General features: G+C 40.2%; 1 protein-coding gene across 6 annotated transcripts in view; it reads right to left on the bottom strand.

Annotated features, from left to right (window-relative positions):
* Positions 1 to 26,009, bottom strand: part of LOC133041134 (uricase) — a 124,517-nt gene that overhangs the window by 4,941 nt on the left and 93,567 nt on the right. For 3 of the 6 annotated variants that reach the window (XM_061121520.1, XM_061121521.1, XM_061121522.1), the window contains 5 exons: positions 16,316 to 16,534; positions 14,405 to 14,521; positions 14,227 to 14,305; positions 2,226 to 2,412; positions 322 to 445 (listed from right to left, as the gene is read on the bottom strand). The exons of 1 other annotated variant lie outside the window; for it this stretch is intronic. In XM_061121520.1, the coding sequence (XP_060977503.1) occupies positions 322 to 445; positions 2,226 to 2,412; positions 14,227 to 14,305; positions 14,405 to 14,521; positions 16,316 to 16,534 (726 nt within the window). Of the gene's footprint in view, positions 1 to 321; positions 446 to 2,225; positions 2,413 to 14,226; positions 14,306 to 14,404; positions 14,522 to 16,315; positions 16,535 to 26,009 lie in introns of those variants that run through there. 2 more of the 6 variants (XR_009689168.1, XR_009689166.1) reach the window with 2 other exon arrangements.

The following is a 26,009-nucleotide window of genomic DNA, read 5'->3' as shown; positions in this document are numbered from 1 at the left end:
ACATAGACCCTTGGGATAATTACCCCTCCTTCAGGCCATTCAAGTGTCCTAAATATGAGACTCAAATTGTAGCAGATTGAAGAGACTCAGAGTCTTCAAGAAAACTAAAGAACTACAGCAGTGGCCTATGTTTTCAGGTTGCACAGATTTTTCTACTTTTTTTCCCTTTTCTCACTTGCTATAACAAGCTTTTGAGCAACAACAGATGTCATTTTTCATGTGTCTTCCACTTTCTTATTTTAACTCTCAGCTCTTTCTCAGAGCTAACAGGAGACACAGAAAGCTCTCTCAGTCTTCAGAATGGCAAGTGACAAAACGTACCTCAGGAAGCTGGCTCAGAGAGAGCACCTGGATGTCATAGAGGGTCTTCTGGACTGAGGGCGAGTACTCGCCTTTGTCACAGGGTCCAGCAAATTTTCCCAGGACAATGCCCCTGACAGCCTCCCTAGAGCACAGAAAGGAGAACTGAGGGCTCCCACAGGATGGTCTTTGGGAATTCACTGTGAAACTGAGATATGGTGACCTCTCTGTCCCCCACCCCCAAAACAATTTTATTGCTGGTTTTAGAGAGGATTACAGGGACTTCCCAGGTGGCGCTAGTGGTAAAGAACCCACCTGCCAGGGCAAGAGACCTAAGAGATGCGGGTTCAATCCCTGGGTTGGGAAGATCCTCTGGAGGAGGGCATGGCAACCCACTCCAGTATTCCCACTTGGAGAATCCCATGGAGAGAGGAGCCTGGTGGACTACAGTCCGCAGGGGCGCAAAAAGTCAGGCAAGACAGAGTGACTTAGCACAGCACGGGAATATTATAATGTCAACACACACACACACACACACACACACACACACACACACACCAGGCAACAGACATATTGCACATAACTAGGCTATCTTCATAATCTGGCACCAGGGCTCAATGGGCATCCCAGGGTAAGTTTCCTCTCCATGCTTGAAGAATTTAGGAAGACTTCCTCATATTCTAATCTTTGTGCTGCTTGGCTTGGCTGGTTGCTTGAATTGCTGCATTTTTGAGGGGTTTTACTATGCCAGGCTGTAGGCTAAGTGTTTTATGTGATTACTTCATTAAATTTTCTCAATGTACCTGAGGCAGCTCCTATTATTATTATCATCCTCAATTTGGAAGGAATCTGAGCTTAAAAGTTAAATGATTCACTCTCAGTCCGTCTCCTTAGTGGGATGCCCAGCTGGTACCCTGACTCTCAATTTCATACTCATTTCAACATAAATACATCAGACTGCTGCCCATGGGTAACACTTGAAAAAACAAGGGAAAATAAAAAGACTGAGGTGAGATTCTCGTCAAGCATTTCCAACCTAGCATATAATAAAAGGAGCAGAGCAACACTCTCCCCGTGGGAGGAAGCTACCGGAGGCAGATTCTAGCTCATCACAGAGTACAAGATTCTAACAATTAGAACTTTGACAAAGGAATGAGATACCTGGTCAAAAGCAAACTGGGAATTCAGAGGCCTAATCACTGATTGTCGAGGATGTTAAAAATAAAAGTCATACCTTTACAATGTTAAAGAATTTATCATTTAGAAAATGCTTCTGTAACTGTCATCTTGTTTTGAGTTTGGCCTACGGTGGCCAATTTGACTGGGACCAAGGGGTTTCCTAGGACATGGGACCTTCAGTGTTAAAATCAGGTAAGCCCTTGACAGACTGGGACGAGTTTGGTCAGCCTGGTTTAGCTCTCCCTGCACCTGCTATGAAGTGACAAGGCCACTATCCTCATTTGATCCAGTGATTCTGGAAGTGTGGCCTCTGGTTCAGCAGCATGGGCAACACCTGGGAGTTTGTTAGAAAATGCAAGTCCTCAGGCCCCATTCCAGGCCACAGAATCAGAACCTCTGGGTTCTGGGCTCAGCGAGCTACAATGTAACAAACCCTCCAAGTGGTTCTGATACCCAATCATGTTTGTGTACTACTGATTTAGTCAATTAGGAAAGATAGAATCAGAGAAATCAGGCAGTCCACTTGAGGCTGTTATAGCTAAGAGCATCTAAGATTCAAGTGCAGGTTTACTAACTCAGAGTAAGACCAGTGTTCTTTCTGTTACCCATCAGAAGGGATTTCTTACAATGGGGAGGTTGAACTAAATGGCTTCCAAGTTTCTCTTTCAGACTGAAGACTCCTAGGCCCCTGGAAAAGAGGGCGGACACTACCTGCTCCAGTGCCAGACCCTAGCACTTCTTCATACCAGGTGGCCTCAAAGTCCACGTCTCTGCCCTGGTGGTAGCGCCACTTGCAGTACACTTGGGTGGCAAAGCACCGGTCCTTCACCTCAGGGAGGGTGGTGAACTGATCCTTGAGGAATCCTTCAAATCCAGACTGCGTGGTTTTCAAGACCTTGAGGTCTTTGATTCCAGAATGAACGACTGGAGGTCCTGTTTTTAAGTCAAAAGGTAAGAGGGGATGAAGTCATAAAGGAAACAGCGCCTTCTTACTGCCTAGCCCTGAGGATTCTGGGGTCAATAAAACATGGCACACTGTGTCTGTATGAACAGCGACATCACTCCCCAAGAGTTCTGTCTCTTGGTCTCCTCCGAAGTCCATGTGATGAAGATGGTGTGCCTTTCCCCCTATCTGAATTCCACAACTCCCTGCCTTCTCATGCCCTAAGAGAACTGAAGGGCAGAGACTAAACCTCCAGGTTGTGTTGAAGCCCACAGGAACCTTTTTCTCAGCTACGTACAAGTGTGTCTTCTAGGCCAAATTACGTTCCACATTTTGAGCTCCATCTCACTCAGCAGGCAGTCATGCTGGAAAGAGTTCATAAATTCCTCAAAAGCAGTTCTTCTGTCCAGCACTGTGATGCCTTCAATTGGGGGTGGTTCTCATGTGCATTCTCTATACTGCCGAATGGCTCCAGACCCCTCAGTTCCCTGTGTTTACGAACTCAGCAAAACCAGACAATTTTATGAATGGGTAGCAGCATGGGCCCGAATGAACCTAAATGGAGACTGGGAAGATGAGATCAGTGATCCGTAAGTTATAGATTGCATACGTGGACACCCATAAAGGTTTTTAGCTTTTGGCTGAACTGAGAGGGGGGCAGAGTTGGTTTGTGGAGACCTGAGGGAGAGAGGGCAGAGTTGAAAATATTGGAGGAGATGATATGTCTCTCTGGCAGTCCCTGACATCACCTCATGAGGTGCATTGGAAAGGTGGTGGGGAGAGAGGCAAAAATCTGAAAACCTTGTTTTCTTAAGCCAGGTAGTTCTAGCTCAGGGCCCAGGTGACAGGTAGGGTACTGAGTTAGTGAGGGGAGGGGTCTTTCTTTTCCTCTGTGGAACACACTGTAGCTCCAGCAATTTGGTGTTGCCTGAAGAGAACACGGCACCAGGCGACACAGTGGGAAGCCCAGGACACAGTGTCTGTGGAGAGCGGCCTTCTGCCCCAGGAGCAGTGGGAACCGGCACAGCAGATGCTGGACGGAGCCGTGAGGCCGCAGCTGTCCTCAGCGGGTGCGGACTGCTCCCTGAGCCCCCGTGAGACAGCCCTCAGGCTGGGAGACGGTGGGAGAGCTGGGCTGGAGAGGTTCAACAGTTCGGTAATAAGAGAACGACAAGGCCAGGGAAATTCAGGAATTAACATCATCATGGCCTTATGTTGTATGTGCAGACTGGTGAGGCCGGTATACTCAGGGAGCAGTTGGGTGCAAACTCCCAATAGCATAGTCAAAGCAGGATGACTAAGGTCAACCTCTTTTAGATCTTGAAATCAGTCCTGACTAATATCTACCCCTTTTGACCTAAAATCTTAAGTCAAAAGCTGGAGGTATATCATCACACATCACTATGTTGCACATGGCCCTGGTTGAAGAATAAGAATGTAATGCATGATTGTCAATTAAAATCCTGGACAGTTCTTAATAATCCAGTGGTTTATATCATCCTATGTGATTTCAATTGCTGTGGTTAACTTGGGAACCGTTGGAATTTCACAAGTAGGTAAACAATGACTATATTTTTGATATTTTCCCAACCACATGTGTGTACCTACCAGAGAGAGCAGGGGCCCTGTTTAGTGGTAGATCTGCTGATTAAATATGTGCTGCTTAAATAAGCATTCTGGCCAGAGTATTCTAGGATAATGTGGTAAGATAGAAAATGGTATTTGTTTAACATTCCAAAGTTCTCATTGGAAGCTTTATTTGAAGAAGGATTAAGAGAATACCTGGACTTAATACCTTAAGTTGGTTGGCTTTATCAGATTCTAAGTGTATAAAGACACAATTCTGCAAAATCAGCATTTCAAAATGCAGTGTAGAGCTAATCCAAGTGAGTCTAGTCTCAGACCCAAGAGAATTGCAGAAGCAATCAATAAATATCCATTAAATGAATGAATGAATGAATGCAATGCCATTGATTCACCTTAGCAACTTAGCCTCATAACTTACAGTCTTTTCCTTCTAGACAGTTCTCCTCTATCAATCTCTAGCATTTCCCTTCCTGATCTGGCCCCTCCTCTCAGCTCTCAGACAGTATGGCAGGGGTAGAGGGGGAGGGCAGCAACACTGAGACGGTCCTGACTGCCAACATGCATTCTAGTCACCTGGCTAGACATTAGCAGAGGTGGAGTTGGAACTCACCACCCCATTATGAGATTTCATGCTTTTCTTCCCCCTTTTTGCATCACTTTCCATCCTCAAAATGTTTCCTCCTTCTTTCAATTCTATCTTTCCATTTCTGTAATAAAAGAGGACTTTCCAAGAGATAAGAAAGTTGCCACCGCCATTCCACAATGTGCTTTGAGGGCTTCAGACAGAGCCCCTAATTGAAAAATACCATCCCCATTGGTCTGAAATGAAGCATCACTTTTAGAAATGATCCCTATAAGTTTTGAAAATATTTTATCACTCAAAAATTTCCTATTGAAATACCAAGACCCCTTAAAGGAGTGACTCCTTAATATTTTATAAACTAGTATCATAATTTACTTCTAATAGTAATCCCTCCTAGAAAAAAAATCCTCTAGAAATGAGACTTCAATTTGCAATCAGGAGTGGCGTTAGAACAAGTGGTGGGAACCCTTGAAGGTGGATAAAGAGAAGGCAAGAGAAACCAAAGGTAAACTCTATCCATTTCCACTTTTCCTATATAGATGGCCTTGATCACCAGCATCTCTGTGAGCCAACCAGACTTGGACCCCTCAACTGTCTCAATCATAAAAGGATTTCCAGATTCTGTGTTCCATACAGTTGAGTCCACAGTCTTGGGACTCTGATTATTCGAATTCAATTCCAGTGCTCTTCATGCTTCTCCTCCCCTGTTTATGAGTAGTATTTCCCTGATAGAATTACTTAACCTCTCTCTATCTTGATTTTCTCATTTTCAGAAGATGATAATCATAACTATTTCCTAGAGGTGATAGATGTCTAATATGGTACACGTAAAGGACTCAGTAAAATGGCTGCCCCATTGGAAATACTCTACAGAAGTTACTAAGATGATTTTGCCCTAACTGACTTCAACCCCCTGTAAATACTGCCCATGTTTCACAAAGAATCATTGGGTTCTGAAAACTCCTTCTGACATGCCATTCCTATCCGCCTCTGGCTCTGGGATGATATTTGTTAATCTTTGGGGAGTGGCAGTTTGCTAGGCAACTTTGAAATGATCTACTTTCTCACTAGAATCTGAAAATGGAGAAAGCAGTTGTATTTTCTAACATATTTTGGCTTCAGTTTCATGCAGTATAAAACATCTTACATTCTCCAAGACAGTTCACTACTGCCACGGTTTAGGCAGAACGCAAACTATCGACGCTGGTATGCTCATCATTCTATGAACAACAACAACAAAAACTTATTCTCTTTGAATGTGAAAAATAAATTCTCTTGGCACACATCAGACACCCTCGATGAAATCTGGGAGCTTATTTTATCTTTTCTGCTGGCGGTGCCCCAGCTTACTCAACACTAGTAGGAACCTGAGCCTTTCAAATTCATGGGCCCATCAACTAAAAATATGATACTTCACACACTCTAAAAAAGATTCCAATTTAGAAGACAAGAAATAATTCAACCCTAAAGACTGTCCTTTTCTAGGTTATCTCCCATGAAACCACTTAATCAGCTCTTTTTTGCCTTTCTGCCATGTTTATGGAGTAACACAAAAGGAAGATTTCCACATTTTCCTTTGCTAGAATATAATCTTTTCCAGCTTTTAGAGTCCTCCTACACACTTAACAGATTGTGGTTTCTCTCTCAGAGAAGCATACATCCTACCCCTTCAGGTCTCTAAGGGAAAGAAACTCACTGCAAATTAATAGAAAATAAGCCTGATTCCTTACCTACGCATCAGGTGTCACAAAGCACAAAGCTTTACTGAGCCAAGAAAAAAAAAATCCTGTCAAGAAAAGAATAATTGCTTCCACATTTAACACCTCCAAAAAGGACACAAATAGCTAAAAGGGGACTATTTTAAAACTATATTAAATAATTCTAGTAGAAAACCTCACACCTGGAAAGTGCTAGAACAAGTGAAGATCAATTAAATATCATTTGCCTCTGAGAGTCCATTTAGCTCATGGAAGGAAGGCGAAAGCTCTCTGTGTGCAATTCTGGATGAGGAGAGATGACGTCACCTCATGGAAGGAAGTTAACTGGGCTTTTGTACAGCAAAGTGATCCTCAAGATGATTTTTAAAAGATATTGTGCTTGCCCAGAAATTTTCATTTGAAATAACTGATGAGTGGCTTAGTCTTGACATCAGAACGACAGACGTAAACTTCTCGGCAGTGGCCCTCTCTGTCTTGAGTTTCCCATTTTCCTCTTCTCTTCCATCTGCCCGGCTTGACACCTCTTAAATCTCTTCTTCTGGACTTCATTTTCATCTCCCACTTTCTTAAAACCATCTTCCTACCTCTGCTAGTCCCCATGTCAAGAGATTTTTTTTCACCACTAGAAGATAGTATCTCTTATTTGAAATATCTTCTTTACCTTTCATTCCTTGATTTGGTTATGCTTTAGTTGTGTTTTTATAATTAGTGTCAGATTGGGGGAAATTTGATGCTTAAAGAATTATGTATTATAATTCAAATAGTGTGTGTGTGTGTGTGTGTGTGTGTGTGTGTGTTGGCAGGGTGTTCTGCTTATTTCAACGAGTTTAAATTAATGACTTAACCATCCTAGTGACTTCAAGGCTTGTCTAAGCTTGCAGGTCACAGAGACTCATGAGAGAAAGAGTTTGGAAGATTGAGGTTCCATATAATGCCTACACCACAGCCTGCGCCACACATGTAGAGCCTCGCTCTCCTCTCAGAGCTGAGGAAGTCACAAGCATAACACCCACCCTCATCCCTTTGGTGAAAAAATTTCTCTCTCTTCCAGATTCCCCCATGGAACTAGCAGACTCTGAAACAGCTAAAAGTACACTTCATGATGTAACTTTAAAAGATACGGTAGGAAACAATAGAGTAGTGGGAGTTTTACAGCAATTCTCAGGGCCTAAAATGGATTCCTCAGATTCAGTGGGCTTTCTCTAAATGTTTGTTCAATCAATAAAAATGAATCCAGGCCACTAGGAGAAACCCAGTTACATATCCTGCTGGGGAAAGTTGTAGGTTGAATGTGTGATTAAGTATATGTATTCACGGGGGCAGAATTCTCATGACTCTAGCCAGCCTCACCCACTGAAAGTCTCATTTAGAGGTTTGTAACAGTAGCCTTTGGGTTTTCCTGCTGGTGCAGTGATAAAGAATCTGCCTGTCAATGAAGAAAATGTGAGTTCAATCCCTGGGTTGGGAAGATCCCTGGAGAAGGAAATGGCAACCCATTCCAGTATTTTTCCCTGGAAAATCCCATGGACAGAGAAGCCTGGCAGGCTATAGTCTATTGGGTCACAAAAGATTCAGACTTGACTTAGCAACTAAATAACAAAAAACAGTAGCCTTCAGCATGTGAACTGGAATGTGTGTGTGTCAGATAATAATTATTTTCTTCAGTTAAGCCTATGTAAGGGCATTTCTTGTGACAGTGATTGTACACTGAATCACCTCATGATACCTGCAGTTTTAGCTCTTGGAAAATAAGCAAATTAAGAGTTAAACTTTGCTACCAAAAATCCAAAAAGGGACAGAGCACGAGTATCATCTTCAAATAGACAACACAGGAAGATATGCACCCTCAGGGATGTGTGCACACACATACTGCACACACCCAGGCAGCAGATGCCTCCTCCCTTCAGATTCCTGACAGCCCCACATGCTATGGGGGGTGGGGGCAGGGTTTACTGGGCTCTAGACAGTCAAGCTGGAGCTCTGGGAACATCGCCACAGTGATCGCAACACCCTGAAGTTTTCTGCAGAAAGAAAAAGCTTTGGGCCTGATTCTGTTGATAAGTTTTCCCACCCTACAGCAGCCAGGTGACTAGCATGCAAGCTGATGATAGCTCCTAGTAATTCCTGGAAAGAACAGGGTGTGAAGAGCAGCCTGACTTCTTTGATCAGCTGAGCCCTATATTTGGCCACTCCACTTCAACCTCCAGGGCTCTGCTAAATATTCTTGCAGAGGGAGGTCACCAATGATGTCTAATTGCCAAACTGCACAATCTCTTCAGTCTCCTTTCAAGCCAAACTTCTTAACCTTCCTGCAGCAGAGACCAAGAGCAGCTTCTCTTCTTCCTGGGTCCTTGCCTGGACTACATTTCCCAGCCTTCGGGTGTGGTTGTTTAATTGGGTTCTCTTCATTTGATGTGCTCTGTGCTACTTTCAGGCCTGGTGCTATGCTTGAGTGGTTTTGCCTCCTCCGTTTTCTTCTCCAAGCTTTTTTCCTCCATTTGTCTGGTGTGGGGATCTACTCTCAAGGTGACCCAGAAGGGAAAGGATTAAAATGTCTGGTTGCATCAACCTGGGTTCCTGAATAAATTCCTGGAGCAGGGCACCCTCCCAACATACACACATACACAGTAAACTTAACTTTTACACATAGCAGTAAACTTTGTGTGGGAAGCCACTGCATATAAGCCTACTTGTTATGCATTCTGTTACCCCAATAACTATCCCTCATTTCTTGAAATGTACTTTTCCTTTTGCTTCCATAATACCATTGTCTCCAAGTGTCCTCCTGTGTGACCATTCTTCTGTCTCGGTCTTTAAACTTTTAACTCTTAAACTGGGGAATTTTCCCCAGGGCCCTTTCATCTTTCCTCTTCTCATTTTATATGTTTTTCTGGATTAGTCCTTCTTCCCATGGCTTCACCAACTATCAGTCTCCAAATCTTTTCCTTATTTCCAAACTTACCAGCTTCCTCTGAAAACTTCCTCATTACATGTATTATTCTTAGTCAACACCGCCAGGCTCCTGACTTTAGGGTAACCTTAACCCCTCCTTTTCTCTAACCTTGCATCCCTATGCAACTACACAGACCAATATATTAAGCACACTTCAAAAATGCCTCACATAATGTCCCTCCCCAGCTTCTGCAGTCCCTCCATCTCTGCCTCTACTGCCTGAGGTCAGCCTACATCATTACTTCATCTCTGCAACAAGTCTCCAAATGTTTCCCTATGGCTTATTTCTCTAGCCAGTTCACCATAATCTTGGTCGGAATTACCCAAATGTACACATATATACACAAAGACCTTCCCTGGATCTCTATAATCATTCAAAATAATAACAGCTTTCTTTCAAGGAGCGCTTCTTATATGTTAGGGACTATGCTGAATGCTTTAAATTAACATTTATTTCTTTCAATTATCTGGATAATTGCTGAGGTAGACATTGTTATCCTCACCTTACAAATTAAAAGACACTAAAGTAGTGTATTTAATGTGCTAACAGTCACAAAGTTATTAAGTGGGGGTGGTTTAGTCACTAAGTAATGTCTGACTTTTGTGACCCTAAGGACTGCCTGCTAGGTTCCTTTGTCCATGAGATTTCCCAAACAAGAATACTGGAGTGGGTTGCCATTCCCTTCTCCGGGGGATCTTCGCAACACAGGGACTGAAACCAGGTCTCCTGCATTGCAGTCAGATTTATCATCTGAACCACCAGAGAAGCCCATTAAGTAATGGAGCTCAAGTTCAAAAACACTTCAGTTTTCATAGAATAAAAATAGGAAGTCTAGTAGGGAGAATAAAAGACAAAAGTAATAAATTCATTCATATCCACAATAAGAAGTTAAGGGACACACAAAATATTTAGATTAGAAAATAATATCAAAAACAGTAATCATGAGGGGAGGAAAGTACAAATGCAAAGTATCTATCTAGATAGATTGCTGTGCAAAAACCTCATGGTAACCACAAAACAAAAATTCACACAGAAAAAGAAAAAGAAATCCAAACATAATACTAAAGATAGTCATCAAATCACAAAAGAAGAGAACAAAAGAAGTAAGGGGAAAAACACCTACAAAAACAAATCTAAAATAATTAATAAAATGACAATAGAAACAAGCTACTGGTGCTATTGTTTAGTTGCTAAGTCATGTCTGACTCTTTGCGACCCCATGAACTGTAGCCCACCAGGCTCCTCTGTCTATGGGATGTTCCAGGCAAGAATACTGGAGTGGGTTGCCATTTCCTCCCCCAAGGGATCTTGCTGACCCAAAGATCAAACCCGCATCTCTCGCTTGGCAGGTAAATTCTTTACCACTGAGCCACCTGGGAAACCAGTGGGAACATATATACCAATAATTGCCTTAAACATAAATGGACTAAATGATCCAACCAAAAGATATAGACTGGCTGAATGGGTAAAGAAACAGCTTCCATATATGTGCTGCCTACAAAAGACTCACTTCAGATCTAGAAATATACATAGACTGAAAGTGAGGGGATTAGAAAAAGGTATTTCATGAAAATGGAAATCAAAAGAAAGCTGGAGGGAATTCCTTGGTGGCCCAGTGGTTAAGAACCCCCATGCCAGCATAGGGGATATGGGTTCTATCCCTGGTCTGGGAAGATCCCACATGCCTTAGCGGGAAAACTAAGCCCATGCACAGCTACCAAGCCAGTGTTCTACAGCCAGGGTGCCACAACCACTGAAGCACATGTACCTAGAGCCTGTGCCCTTAAACAAGAGAAACTATCACGATGAGAACACACTCACTACACACACTAAATGAACTCACACGCTGGAAGAATGGCCCCCACTCACCACAACTAGAGAAAGCCTGTGCATAGCGATGAAGACCCAGCACAGCCAATAAATACATAAAAATTTTAAAAGAGAAAGCTGCAGTAGCCATACTTATATCAGACAAAATAGACTTTAAAATAAAGACTGTGAAAAGAGACAAGAATTTACACTGTTTGAAATAAATTGCAGGAATTTTTTTTTATTCATCTCCTAGAGTAATACAAATAGAAAAATAAACAAATAGGGCCAAATTAAACCTAAAAACTTTTGCACAGCAAATAAACCCATAAACAAAATGAATACACAACCTACGGACTGGGAGATATCAAGGGATTAATTTCCAAAATATATAAATAACTCATACAGCTTAATATCAAAAAGCAAACAACACAATCAGAAAATGGTCAGAAGACCTAAAGATACAATTCTCAGAAAAAGACATACAGATGGCCAGTAGGCACATGAAAAGATGCACAATATTACTAATTTGGGACTTCCCTGGTGGCTCAGACTGTAAAGAATCTGCCTACAATGCAGGAGACCCGGTTTCAATCCCTAGGTTGCAAAGATCCCCTGGAGAAGGGAATGGCGATCCATTCCAGTATTTTTGCCTGGAGAATTCCATGGACAGAGGAGCCTGGCAGGCTACAGTTCATGGGGTTACACAGAGTTGGACATGACTGTGCATGCACATATACATACATTGCTAATTTTAGAAAAATACAAAACTACAATGAAATATCACTCTCACAGATCAGAATGACCATTACTTTAAAAAGTCTGCTAATAATAAATGCCAGAGAGACTGTGGAGAGAAAGGAATTAATCATATGATCCTGCTATCCCACCCTGGGCATATATCCAAAGAAAATTCTCATTTGAAAAGATACAGGCATTCCAACATTTATAGAAGCACTGTTTACAATAACTAAGACATGGAAGGGTTCCCCTGGTGGCTCAGTGGTTAAAAAAAAAATCTTCCTGCCAGTGCAGAAGATTCAGATTCACTCTTTGGGTCAGGAAGATCCCCTGAGAAGGAAAAAGCAACCTACAAATCCTGTGGACAGAGGAGCCTGGTGGGCTACCGTCCATGGGGTCACAAATGAGTTGGACATGACTTAGTGACCAAACAACAACAACAAAAATAACAACAAGACATAGAGGCAACCTAAATATCCATAGGCAGATGAAAGGATAAAGAATATTTATTACTCAGTCATAATAAAGAATGAAATAATGCCATCTGCAGCAACATGGATGAACCTAGAGATTATCATATTGAGTGAAGTAAATCAAAGACAAATACAAGTGTAATCTAAAAAAAAGATACAAATGAATTTATTTACAAAGCAGAAATAGATTCACAGACAAAAACTGACCTTACGGTTACCAAAGGGGATAGCAGCTGTGGGAGGAAGATAAACTGGGAATTGGGGATTAATATATACACATTACTACATATAAAATAGATAAACAAGGACCTAATATATAGCACAAGGAACTATATTCAATATCTAGCATTTAAATAATCTCTAGTGGAAAAGAAGCTGAAAAAGAATATATATATACATATATGTGTGTGTGTGTGTGTATGTGTATAACTGAATCATTTTGCTGTACATCTGAAACTAACACAACATTGTAAGTTAAACTATAATGTAAAAAATGGTTTACATTTAAAAAATTACAATAGGAAAGCAATAAAGGAAGCAAAACATCTTAGTCTGCAAGAACTATAGACTTAACTACCATGCAAAAACTGCCTCATTGCACTAGGGTTATTTTTGTTTTTTTTGGCCATGCTGCTCAGTTTACAGGAACTTAGCTCCTGAACCAGAGATCCAACCAAGGCCCTTAATGGTGAAAGTGTGGTGTCCTAACCACTTGACCACCAGGAATTCCCTAGTTACACCAGTCTTGCTAATACAGTACATTAAGGCCCAAACCAATCTCTTCACATTTGGAGGATTTAAAAACTCACTATCTTCTCAACTTATCAACTAATTATTCAGTCTTCTTTATATACTAACAATTTCACAACTATTACTCAAACACTGAGAAGGCCCTGGCTGTGTCTAGAATTTAATACAGATAGAGAAAATATTAAATGATTAAAATATTAAATGACTAGGACTTTCTAAGGGAAGGCAGTATCCAGCAGAACTCAGAATAAGAGGCACTTATATTTTACTAACCTTTTAAAAGATATTTATGATGTTTACCAGATACCACCTTAAATTCTTAATGAAGAGAGCTAGAGATGGAAGAAAGATAAAGAAAGTAAAAGAAACGAAATGAAAGAAACAAGTGGGAAAGAGAAGGAGAGGAGATGAAAGAAAAGAGAGATGAGAAAAGAAAAAATTCAGAGTCCTCACTTTCAATCTATAATGATCACTAAGTTTATTTTTTATTAGGATAGGGACATTTCTACCATGGTGGCTCCACAGTTCTTAAAGGTCATCTAGTCCAGCTCTTAACCAATTATTGAACTATGTTCTGATAACCTCAACAAATCAGTGGAAGACATACTTTGCTAAGTTTATTCATCAGTACCAATAAGGTCTATATTGTAATTATGTTCCACAGTTAATGTTTAGATTTCTTATTAAACAGAAAGAACTATATAACTGTCACTGCTATTTTAAATGAAGCTTATACTATGGTAATTATAATAATATCAATGGTTTTATTATTAGGACAAAATAAGGAAACATGATTGTTATTTTCTAGGTATTTCCTATAAAGTTATTATAATCATAGTTTGGTATGGTATAAAAAGCACTGGTCAGAAATTTCAGAGATTTGAGATTTTTGTCAGCCTGAGTCTTTTTTTCCTCTCACCTCAAGATCATGCAATAAAAATGATTGACCCCACTCAACCCCCAGATTTGTTGCAAAGGGTATTATTTCATCTTTATACTTTAAAGATAAAAAGCAGATAGTTCTTTAATGTAATCCAAGGTCACAACTTTCATTCCCATCTCAGATTTAAAAGAGTTCAAAATTCTCTACAGTTCTCCTTGGTGCTGATAAACAGAGTTGTTTAGAAGAAAAAAAAAAAAAAAAACTAAAATTGCTATTGCAGAATCAAACACGAAAAACATTTTCTCACCACTCCTCAACTGTTCAACCTCACAGAAGTGTGTTCCAGTGGGAGTATGAATAAATGCATGGACATGCTTAACTCCATTCTGAAAATTAGAAAAAAAGATTGTTTCCAGTAAAATTTCAGCATATGTCAAAAAGCCAATGTCTTTAATTAAACTGAGAACACAAATAAGTAAGGCAACCTTTTCAAAACGCTTCCAAGGGACTTCTTCCACGTAGACTTGAACTCGAATGACATGGTTAAAAGAACAAAGGAAATGCTCACAGATATTCATAGCAAAAGTTTCTATGCTTTTGATCTATAAAGAGAAACAAATGTGAATGAGCAGCAATACTTGCCCCAATTGAAAGTCATTTTTAAATATCCATGAGACTCTCTTTCCTGATCAAGTGTTTTTTAGAATCAGAGAAACAAAGACTTAGAAAGAATCTTAGAGATGAATTTATCTTTTTATCCCAATTTTTCACATGGGCCCCTCAGTGTAGTTAATGGATCACCATCACCAGGTGAGACTACCCGGTTTTTAAAAGAAAACTGTGTGCCGGAGAGGGTGTGTCTGTCCATCAATGGATGAGCAAAAAGGAATTGAATATTCAGATTCTCCTCAAGATGAGCTCAGTCATCACCCATGCCAGCAAAATTATTGCAGGATACTCCAAAACACTCTGCTCTCTTTATGAGGCTGGCAAACAGACCTTCCAGTTTCCCCAGGAAAAATGTTAAGGAACGGTCACTCAGCTTTCTTTCCTTGCAAACATGCCTTCTATAGACCATCTCCAACTCTCCACCCCCATAAAACAGCTCCCTATTTCCACCCAAGTTCTTCATATTAATCTCTATTTTATGGCACTAGTTCAGTCTACAGATTATTTATGGTTTTGCCTGTAATTAAGGTAGACTATACAGGTTTCCAGGATAGTTTTGTTTCATATCTGAGGTTTATAAGCATCCTATTGCATTCTCAAAAGTATCTTGGTTTGGATAAGAAATTATGGTCGCTATAATGAATGAATTTAAATTTTTTTCTTAACATCCAGGTCCACCCCTTCACTTTTTTGTATCTCTCACATAGTACAGGAAGTATAAGAATTTGTGGTACCCAACCATCTTCTTAAACACAGTACTAGAAGCTTACTTTCAATTTTTTTTAAAGAAAGCAATGCCTTTTTCCAGAGCCCTGTCTATGCTTGCTGGGCCATTCTGATTAGCAAGAGAAAGGTTCAGAGTGGAGACAGGCCTTGCAGAAATAATTTTTCAATTAGTTTGTTCATTTCATGCATTATATGTGTGGATTTCATGCAAAATCATGGAAAAAGAAACTTTCTAGTCTACATTTCTTGTCTTTTTAAATGTCTTAGTAAATAAAAAATCATCCTGAATTGCCCAGAAATCTGGTGGTCACCCAGCACAATTTCACTCACACTTTTTAGAGAAATCTGAGGTAAAGTGCTAAAAAAAATCAGATTCTATTAGTTCCAAGACCCTTTTGAAAAGTACAGTTACCATCAAATGTGGACATTAAGTGGTCATAGAGTTGAGAAAATTAGGAAGGCATTAAAAGTTGGACAAATATATTTCAAACTGTATCTTATACTGAATTTTCTTCTTTAGTAATACCAAGAAGAGAAATGGCACTTTCTTCTGTAAATACATACCATTCTTAAAGAAAAAAAAAGAAAGAAAACCAAACAATAGGACTCAAATAAATGCATGGCAATAGTGGGTAAAATTCTAATCTGAAATTGTCTCAGGGCCTTGATTTGCCAATGATCCTAGATAAGTGATAACATGTAAATTTGTCAAATAGGATTCTCTACCTTCTAAAAGATGTACTGAGTTGGAAACCAAGGAAACAGAACAAAGAGGGAACAAAAAAAGAAAAGCATATAAAGTGGTGAGTTTTTAAAATGCAAAATTTCCCGTAAAGCTGAGAATTTTAGAATAGAAAAGGAATCTTCTTTCAATGGCTTAAATGTAAAAATAAACTTAAAACATATAGGGAACTTGAAATAAGCAAGTACTATTCTCACACTATAGTACAGTGAATTGCCCATCCAGATAGGCAGCATCTAAGAAGAAGAATGACACATACGCCTTTGAACTTGGCCAGGACGTGAACTGTGTTCTTGATGGTGTCTGTCGGGATGATGTCTGAATTGTCTCCATGCAGGTACTCTCTTTTGGAGCTCAGAGTAAGTTGCACTGAAGTTGCCACTTCCTTAATACTATGATATTTTCCATCTCGCTGAATATGAAGAACTTTTACCATATCCTTACCATAACCAGTTTGGACAAACTCCACTTCATCATTCTGCAATGAAAATAGTCATCTTATTGAAGAAGGCTAGATGAAAACCAGAAGTCAACTGCAATTTCTTTTATTTTTATTTTTAATTGGAGGATAATTGCTTTACAATATTGTGTTGGTCTCTGCCATACATCAACATGAATCAGCTATAGGTAAAAATATGAACAGACTGGTTCCAAATAGGAAAAGGAGTATGTCAAGGCTGTATATTGTCACCCTGCTTATTTAACTTACATGCAGAGTACATCATGAGAAACGCTGGGCTGGAAGAAGCACAAGCTAGAATCAGGATTTCTGGGAGAAATATCAATAACCTCAGATATGCAGATGACACCACCCTTATGGCAGAAAGTGAAGAAAAACTAAAGAGCCTCTTGATGAAAGTGAAAGAGGAGAATGAAAAAGTTGGCTTAAAACTCAACATTCAGAAAACTAAGATCATGGCATCTGGTCCCATCACTTCAGGGTAAATAGATGGGGAAACAGTGGAAACAGTGGCTGACTTTATTTTGGGGGGCTCCAAAATCACTGCAGATAGTGATTGCAGCCATGAAATTAAAAGATGCTTGCTCCTTGGAAGGAAAGTTATGACCAACCTAGACAGCACATTAAAAAGCTAAGACATTACTTTGCCAACAAAGGTCCGTCTAGTCAAGGCTATAGTTTTTCCAGTAGTCATGTATGGATGTGAGAGTTGGACTATAAAGAAAGCTGAGCCCCAAAGAATTGATGCTTTTGAACTGTGGTGTTGGAGAAGACTCTTGAGAATCCCTTGGACTGCAAGGAGATGTAACCAGTCCATCCTAAAGGAGATCAGTCCTGGGTGTTCATTGGAAGGACTGATGTTGAAGCTGAAACTCCAATAATTTGGCCATCTGATGTGGAGAGCTGACTCATTTGAAAAGACCCCGATGCTGGGAAAGATTGAGGGCAGGAGGAGAAGAGGATGACAGAGGATGAGATGGTTGGATGGCATCACCAACTCAATGGACATGGATTTGGGTGGACTCCGGGAGTTGGTGATGGACGGGGAGGCCTGGCGTGCTGCAGTTCATGAGGCACAAAGAGTCGGACACGACTGAGCGACTGAACTGAACTGAACTCTTGAATGCAATTTCTTTCAGCCTTAATTTTATCATATAATTGTGAATGGTGAGAGTCAAATTATTCATGAAACCAAGATCGTGCCTTACCTTTGAAGAATGAGAACCTGTATGGAGAAAAGAGAATTGCAAGAAATAGACTAAGATATATCAGGTTGGCCTTAAGAGAGACACGTAGATGACTTTCTTGATAATACTAAGCAATAATAATAAAAACAGTACCTTCTGAGGCTAACTATTTACTCAGTCTTCATTAATCTCTACTAACTTAATCCTTGTATCAGCTCCATGAAGTAATATTATTTCCATTTTACAGAGAGAAAAACTGAGGTTCAAAGAATTTAAGTGACTTGCACTATTTAGTAAAGGATAGAGCCAAGAATTCACCCTCACGGCTGTTGACTCCAAATTGTGTACTTCTAACCACTGTACAAACTGCCTTCCTCTATAAAAGTGTTTTGACAATGTTAACTGGAAATAATTATATCCCTCTTTTTATAGAGAGTAGTATTCTGGAGAAACAGCCCTATGATCAATAAAAACATTTGAAAATTTGCTTCTTCTACTTGCTACCAGGAAGAAGAGCAATTAGTGACAGGGTCTTGATGACCTTCAGCAGCACAGAGCCAGGGCCATCTGGCTGTAGGGAGAGCTATGCTTTTAGAGAAGAGACCCTTAATAAAAGCCAGTGATTGATTCATTAGTATTCCTGTCTGAAGCTGGAGCCCTCACTGGCGATTACGCCCATCTCCACTGCTAGGCCCTTTAAGACTTGTGCCTGGGCTTTCCTGGTGTTTGAGAAGAGAGGCAGGAGGGAGCAGAAGGACAGGAAAACTTATTTTATTTAGCATGAAAATTGTCGTAGACATGAGACAAGTGCTCGGGCCTGGTGCACTGGAAAGACCCAGAGGAATCGGGTGGAGAGGGAGTTGGGAGGGGGGATCGGGATGGGGGATCAGGATGGGGAATACATGTAAATCCATGGCTGATTCATGTCAATGTATGACAAAAACCACTACAATATTGTAAAGTAATTAGCCTCCAACTAATAAAAATACATGGAAAAAAAAAAGAAAATTATCATAGAAATGGTAATAAGAAAAGGTGACAAAAATAACAGTAAATCAAAAACAGCATGCAGTGAGAATCTGGGGAGGTCACAAAGAAGAAACCTCACCTGCTTATCACACATATGTGATATGCTCAGACAGGTCAGGAACTGCCTAAACACTTACCTGCATTTTAAAAAAATCACCACACCCCCTAGGAGGAATTTTAAAATACTAAAATTAGAAATATTGTCATATCCTTTATCAAACTGAGGTAGGGGAGGCTGTCTTAAATCTTGGGGATAGAGCCTGGTAGGGCTTGCTGCTGTTCTTGCTGCACATACCCTGAGGGTCTGAGGTGTTTACATTCAGTACTTTCCCCTGTAGGAGTGACATACGGAAGGGCCACTCTTGGAGAGTCTCCCCAGAAGCCTCTGACCCAATCTTTCGGGGATTCATCTTCAAGAAAAACATCAGTAAGAAAATCTTAAAGGATCCTAATGAGAACTCTAATGCTGACCGGGAAAGAGGCACAGTTGTGTGATTGTAGTGGCTTTGAAATCAGACCAGGTCCCAATTCTGCCCTGCCAGTTATAGCTTTGTGGCTTGTAACAAATAATTTGATGTCTGTAAGCCCGAGTTTCCCCCTGCTTTGTAAAAATGGAGATAACTACCTCAACAAGTGCTGGTGAATGTGAGGGGCTGGGCTCCATCCCTGGTACCCACTGATGCACTGAGGTCTCCCCGTGGCAAGAGTGGCCATGTCAGCTCTGGCTGTGGATGCAGCGGCAGCAGAGACAGCAGAAGGAACCCTGAGCAGGGGCACTAGTTTCTGGAGTGGGGAGCCCTGCTGGTAACAGCAGAAGGAAGACTCTGGTGTGTCTTAAACCACTGGGAATTCTACCCGGAGGAGGGAGGGCTTGGCTGGCTTGGAGTCCCTGGGTAATATGGGCTGGGGTCCAGGACCAGAGGTCTCTGAGACCTTCCAGCACCTTCAGCACACAGGAAGACTCAACAAATATTACTCCTCAGTCCCATTCCCTGCCACTAAGTACCCATGCTGGTTAGTCTGTTAAAGCAACTAGTTACCATGAGGTACCAAGAAAGATGGAATGGTAGCTACCCTTCATATCCCCACTCCTGCTCACCAATCCAACTTTGTATTCTACCACATTCTACTTCAAACTGCACTTTGGCTATCCTGAGCTAGATGTGGTCACCCTGGCTCTGCATGCTTTCTGCTCTGCCAGTAGCCCTTTGAATTTACTATTACTTCTTTCTCAAACATTCTTCTCTTCCTCATTATCTGACTACCAATCTCTTCACCTGACTAACTTCTGACTCAGCTTCCTTAAATCTCAGATGTCACTTCCACTAGGTAATCTGCCCTAGCCCTTCAAGTCTGAAGTAGGTGCCCCTTCTGTGTGATCTCAAAATGCTCTGTTATTGCCTTATCAGAGACTTTATCAAGTAGAACTATAACTGCCTCTTCATGTGTGTGATTTATTCAAAAACCGTAAGCCATGAAAGCAGAAACAATTTCCATCTTGGTCGCCATAGCAACCCCCGTGCTCAGCAGAGTGCTTGGAACATAAATAGGTGCCTAATAAATGTATCATGAGTGACTGACTGCTGCCTCATCACCTGCACCTCTTGTGCAATGACATGGACTCGTTCATGAAAATGCCCCTAAGATTTCAATACAGGAAGAGCTGCTTCAGCTCAGAACCCCGTCAGGAAGTTCCTCTTCCTAGGAAAGAGGGGAAGGCAACTTGTGCTCTCTGATCAACGCAGCACGGAGATCACAGGAACAGCTGGCCGGAGAACAAGGTCAGGAAGGGCAGAGTTGAGGGCAGACAGAGTCAGTGACACAGCACAAAGTGTTCCCAATGCTAACAAGACAGAACGCTCCAGCGCCACAGCCACCCGGGGTTCACGGGTGACACAGGCGGGACAGGTCAGCAACCTTAGAAAGCCCCTGCCGAGGCCTTGGTGCTCCAGCAAAGGCTGAGTAATGATGTTTACTGAGCAAATGAGTCAGAATGAAGAGGATGTAACCATCTGAGGATGGAGCAAGACGGAACAAGAACCGTGTGGGACACTCAAGAGTCCCTCAGCAGGACCTGACAGAACAGATAACGGCCCAGGCCAGACTGAGGCTGTTCTCCTCAATGAAGCCTCCCCAGCTCTGTAGTCTGAGAACCAGGAGTAGGTGCCAGAATCCTATTGTGTACACTGCACAGTGTGGGGCAGAGATCCACACCCAAGATAACCAGATAGGAAAATACCAAGGCTTCTCTCATCCGGAGGGTGGGTGGGGAGCAGAGAGGATGGAATCAGAGGGGCCAAGTGTGAGTTTCTGTTCTGCCACCTATTAACTCTCTGAATGGAGGCAAATTTCTTCATTTGTAAAATCCATGATACTAGGGCCAATCTATCAGGATTGTTGTGAGGATTATATGACAAAAAAAAACATAAAACACTTAGAAAAGTACTTGGCAAATAATAAATGTTCAACAAACATTAGTTATTAATAAACAATAATTGTATGTTATATTTTGCATCAAAGGGTTCTTCCAGTTACCGTTAGAGAGAAATACTCAGACTACACATCAATCCAGAGCTAGAGTGGCTAAACTCAAAGATTGCGGCTATAATCCAGCCTACTTCTGCCTTCATACTTTGGTTGTCCTTCCTCAGGCTTATGTGGCTTGGGGGAACAAAGTTATAAAAGAAAACTTAATTTCCTAGAGCAGTACTCTCGACAAAATATCAGGCAAAGATATCAGTAGGATATCTATACTTGGCACTGCATGAGAAAAGTTCCCTTTTTTTAGACAAGTCTTGAAATATAAAGGAATAGAGAATCATTGATTGCCTCTAAGTAATGTTGTAGAGAACTCTCAGAGACTTTTTTAAGTGACTCGTGCATTTTCACTTCTGCAGTGAGATACTGAGTGTTCTGTTTTTCCCAGGCCACACTGAAAGTGATGTAGGTTGTCACTACAGGTCTAGGATTTATTAGCCTGGAGTCTGTTAAGGTCTATAAGGTTCAGTGGATGGATCTGAGGTAGAAAATATTAGAAAAGACAAGGGAAAACTTTTATAAATTTAAATTTTAGAATGGCTAGAATTTTCTCTCAAGTATTAGAGGAGCTCTTGTAAGCATATCTCTACCCACCATAATAGAGGGAAATACAGAAGTGCGAGCTATTTTGGACCCATCACTCATGTATAAATACCAATTCAGTTGCAGTGCGCGGTGACAGATGGAAGAACTCAGCCAGGACACATGCCTCCCTCCTTGTCTTTGGAATGTGAGAAGTCCCTCCAATTCTCTGCCTAGGTTCTTCCTCTGCCTGCGTATTTTCTTGGGCATTTGTGAACAAGAAGACTTCCGAGAAAAGTGCTGAACTAATATGAGAAAAAAAGAGCATTCATATGAACCATCTTAATATCATTTTAGTGGATCTTAATAATATATAATGATAAAAACAATAATGATGAATAATAACCTTAGAGGCAACTGGTTTTTTGTGTTTTTTTTTTTTTTTTGGCTGCTTAGGATCTACTAAATGTCAGATAGAAAAATATCGATATCTTGTACAAAATGTCATGTTGCTTTAGGTTGCAGAGTGGCTCATTTTTAATATCAAGGGGGGATACGCCTTGAGTTATGTTCAAAGTGTTTTAACTAACATTAAGGGATTTGTCAAGCAGAGGTTTCAAGAACAATGTAAAAATTCATAAGCATAATTATTGTAGAAAAGGCGACCTGTCACCTAATGAAGACTTCATTTATAGGCGCTCAGTTATTTTCATACTTCTGCCTGTTACAAAGGAAGAGCAACTCATTACTAAATGCAAAGGGAAATGCTAATTTTCTTCTTGCCAGCCTCTCCAAGGTAGCAATAGTCTTAGCTGGAACAGGCCTCTGGAGCCTCTAGAATTAGGGGCAAGAAATCTCACAACAAAAAATTGATGGAGGGACTTCCCTGGTGGTCCAGTTGTTAAGATTCTGTTCTCCCAATACAAGGGGCCTGGGTTCATTCCCTGGTCAGGGAACTAGATCCTACATGCTGCAACTAAAGATCCCTCTTGCCACAGCTATGACCCAACACAGTCGTATAAATAAATAAATAAATATTTCTTTAAAACTTTGTAAAAATAAAAAATAAAAAGAATTGATGGAGACTTCCAAACACGCAGTTGGAAGGAAATTGTACTGAAATGCATACACTGAAAGATTTCTTTCCTAATGTGTAAGACTTACAAGTAAAAATAAAAGTAGCAACCATTTAGTGAGGGTTTGATACATGTTGGGAAATTTGCATGTATGATTTCCTCTAACCCTTTACCAGAACACTGTGAAGCAGATATCCTTATTCAAGTTTCACAAAGGAAGACTTTAAGGTTAAGTACTTGTCAAGGTCACACAGTTATTGGGCGACAGAGGCAGGAGGAAAACCCAGCCCATTTGCCCTAAAATGATATGTTCTATCTTACTACATCAAAGTCCCTACACTCATTAGGGAAAGAAAGGAAGTACTCTGATCCCAACAGAAAGAGGGAAGTGGACATGCTACTGCAGAAATTTGCCCTTCTATACATTTAAAAATTTTCCATCCGTTAAAGACCTACACTATCTAATCTATTCCTCACAAAAACCCTGTGATTTGGTGGAAAGAACACTTATTTTAAAATAAGCTACATCAGTGATGTTAACAAGTTTCCAGAAGTCACATAGCTGACAGGCAGATTGTCTGGTCCTCTTCTGATTATTCTCCTTATCTTTTCTTTTAACCACATTTTCATCAACAGTTCTTTATGCTACAAATACCTGGGCCATTTTGCTTGTCTCAGCCCATTTCATCAAAATAACAATGCAACAAGCATATCAACTTTTTCTTTCAGCTTGTCACATTCTAGATTTTACTCTGTATATTAATAGTTTTTTTTAACAGTTCGAACAAAATTAAAGTTGGACTTAAACATAAAAATGTTGTAGTATATAAGTGAAAGTCGCAGTCATTTCCGACTCTTTGCGACCCTATGGACTGTAGCCTATCACACTCCTTTGTCCATGGAATTCTCCAGTCAAGAGTACTGGAGTGGGTTGCCATGCCCTTCTCGAGGGGATCTTATCCACCCAGGGATCGAAGCCAGCTCTCCCACATTGTGGGCAGATTCTTTACCGTCTGAGCCACCAGGGAAGCCATGCCTCAAAGAGTTATTGAGGCTAAAGAAACAAAGCCAGCAGTCTAATACCCAGGAGTCCTTGCAAGATGAATTCACTGTGCTGAAGCCAGCATAGACCATAGTCTGGACAAACCCAACTGTATCTCGTCCTCACATTCTCACATATAAAGCTTTAAGGGACATGAACTCATAATGAAAAATCAAAAGCATACATAGTAACAAGGTATCTTGAGAGTCACAGAAATAACAGGTAGAAAAGTCTGAGCTGCAAAGAGTTCAGATACTGGAATTACCAGACACAAAATGTAAAATCATATATTTAATATCTTTACAGAAATAAAAGAGAAAATTAAGAAGTTTCTCTTGAACGAGAAATTAAAAAACCATAAAAAAGACCAAGAAAATTTGAAAAAGAATCCAACAGAGCTTCTAGAAATGCACTAATAAGTGGATTAAGAAACAGACTGAAACAGAAAGAATTAGTTATTTGTAAGAGACAGATTAAGTAACAATTTAATCTTGCCAAAGAGATTGATCTGGGACACTGACCCAAATAAAGAATCAGAGATTAAAGCAGATACACAGGAGGTCGAATATATGAAAGAAACATAAAATGTATTTACAAAACAGAAACAGACTCACAAACATAGAAAACAAACTTATTGTTACCAAAAGGGAAAGGTTGGAGGAAGGGATAAATTAGTAATTTATGAGTAACACATACACACTACTATATATAAAATAGATAATTAACAAGGACCTACTGTATAGCACAGAGAACTCTATACTCAATATTTTGTATCTTAGTCACTTTGTTGTGAAACTAACAAAACATTGTAAATCAACTATACTTCAATGAAAAAATAATTTTTTTAGAAAAAGAATAGTATAAAAATGTACTAGAAAGATATGATAGAAATAATGTGAAAGTGGCAAAATTTGGAGAAATTAAGACTGAGCTTTTCACAACCAGAGATTATCTTACTAAGTGAAGTAAGTCGGAAAGAGAAAGACAAATATCATATGATATCACTTATACGTGGAATCTAAAATATGATACAAATGAACCTGTCTATGAAACAGAATCAACGATATGGAGAAGAGACTTGTGGTGGGGAGAGGGTTGGCGGAGGGATGAAATAGGAGGTTGGGGTTAGCAGATGTAAGCTTTTATACATAGAACAGATAAACAACTAGACCCTACTGTATAGCACAGAGAATTATATCCAATATCCTATGATAGACCCTAAAGGAAAAGAGTATTTAAAAAAGAATATGTATGTATAACAATCACTTTACTGTATGGCAATAATTAACATTGTAAATCAACTACGCTTCAATGAAAAAAGACATATTTTCTAGAATTACTGGATGAATGAATGCAAACTTTCAACCATAAAATAAGAAGCCCAATGCCAAGTGAAGATCTCATCTTTGTTCACTATACTTGGCCAAGTTACAATGAAGGGATTTTCTACGATTTCTTCTATAAAGATTTAATCATTATGACGGAGACATGGTATTTTCATAAAATTGTATTACTTGGGCTTCGAAAGTGGGTAATGTGAAAAACATTCTGCCCAGTTTGTTTTGTCTATCCATTAAATTCATTGTGCTTCTTTCCATGCCATTACTTTGCTGTTTTTAGTAAAAACCCAGGACACACTGGAATTTAGGCTTTAGGGTAATGTTGAAATCCCTGGATCCCTTCAGTGGCTGGGGTGCACTGTTTGACACTTAGTGATTGCATAATGAAGGCTGTTGACTGACAACCAGCATGATCAGGTCAGAAACAAGAGATAAGAAAGCTTATTGAAAATGACATCTCGAAGAAAAGAACCTACCTGTTTTTCCAGACCTTGAAATAAAATTAGCTTTAGCAAAACCATCCTAATGCAGATATCCTAAAGCCCAGTCACAGGAAAGGCTCAGGTTGAAGTAAAAATAATCTTAGCTATCATTTACAGATCATTTACTATTTTCCATGCACTGTGCTAAGTGTGTAGGCTGCACGCATAGAACAGTTGGTAAAGAATCCACCTGATAATGCAGGATAATGCAAGAGATGCTGGTTTGATCCCTGGGTCAGGAAGATTCCCTGGAGGAGGAAATGGCAACCCACTCCAG

The sequence above is a fragment of the Dama dama genome, chromosome 20 (assembly GCF_033118175.1).
Source record: "Dama dama isolate Ldn47 chromosome 20, ASM3311817v1, whole genome shotgun sequence".
Classification (NCBI taxonomy): Eukaryota; Metazoa; Chordata; class Mammalia; order Artiodactyla; family Cervidae; genus Dama; species Dama dama.
Note: the sequence above shows the minus strand (reverse complement) of the source record. Positions and strands in the feature narration are given on the sequence as shown.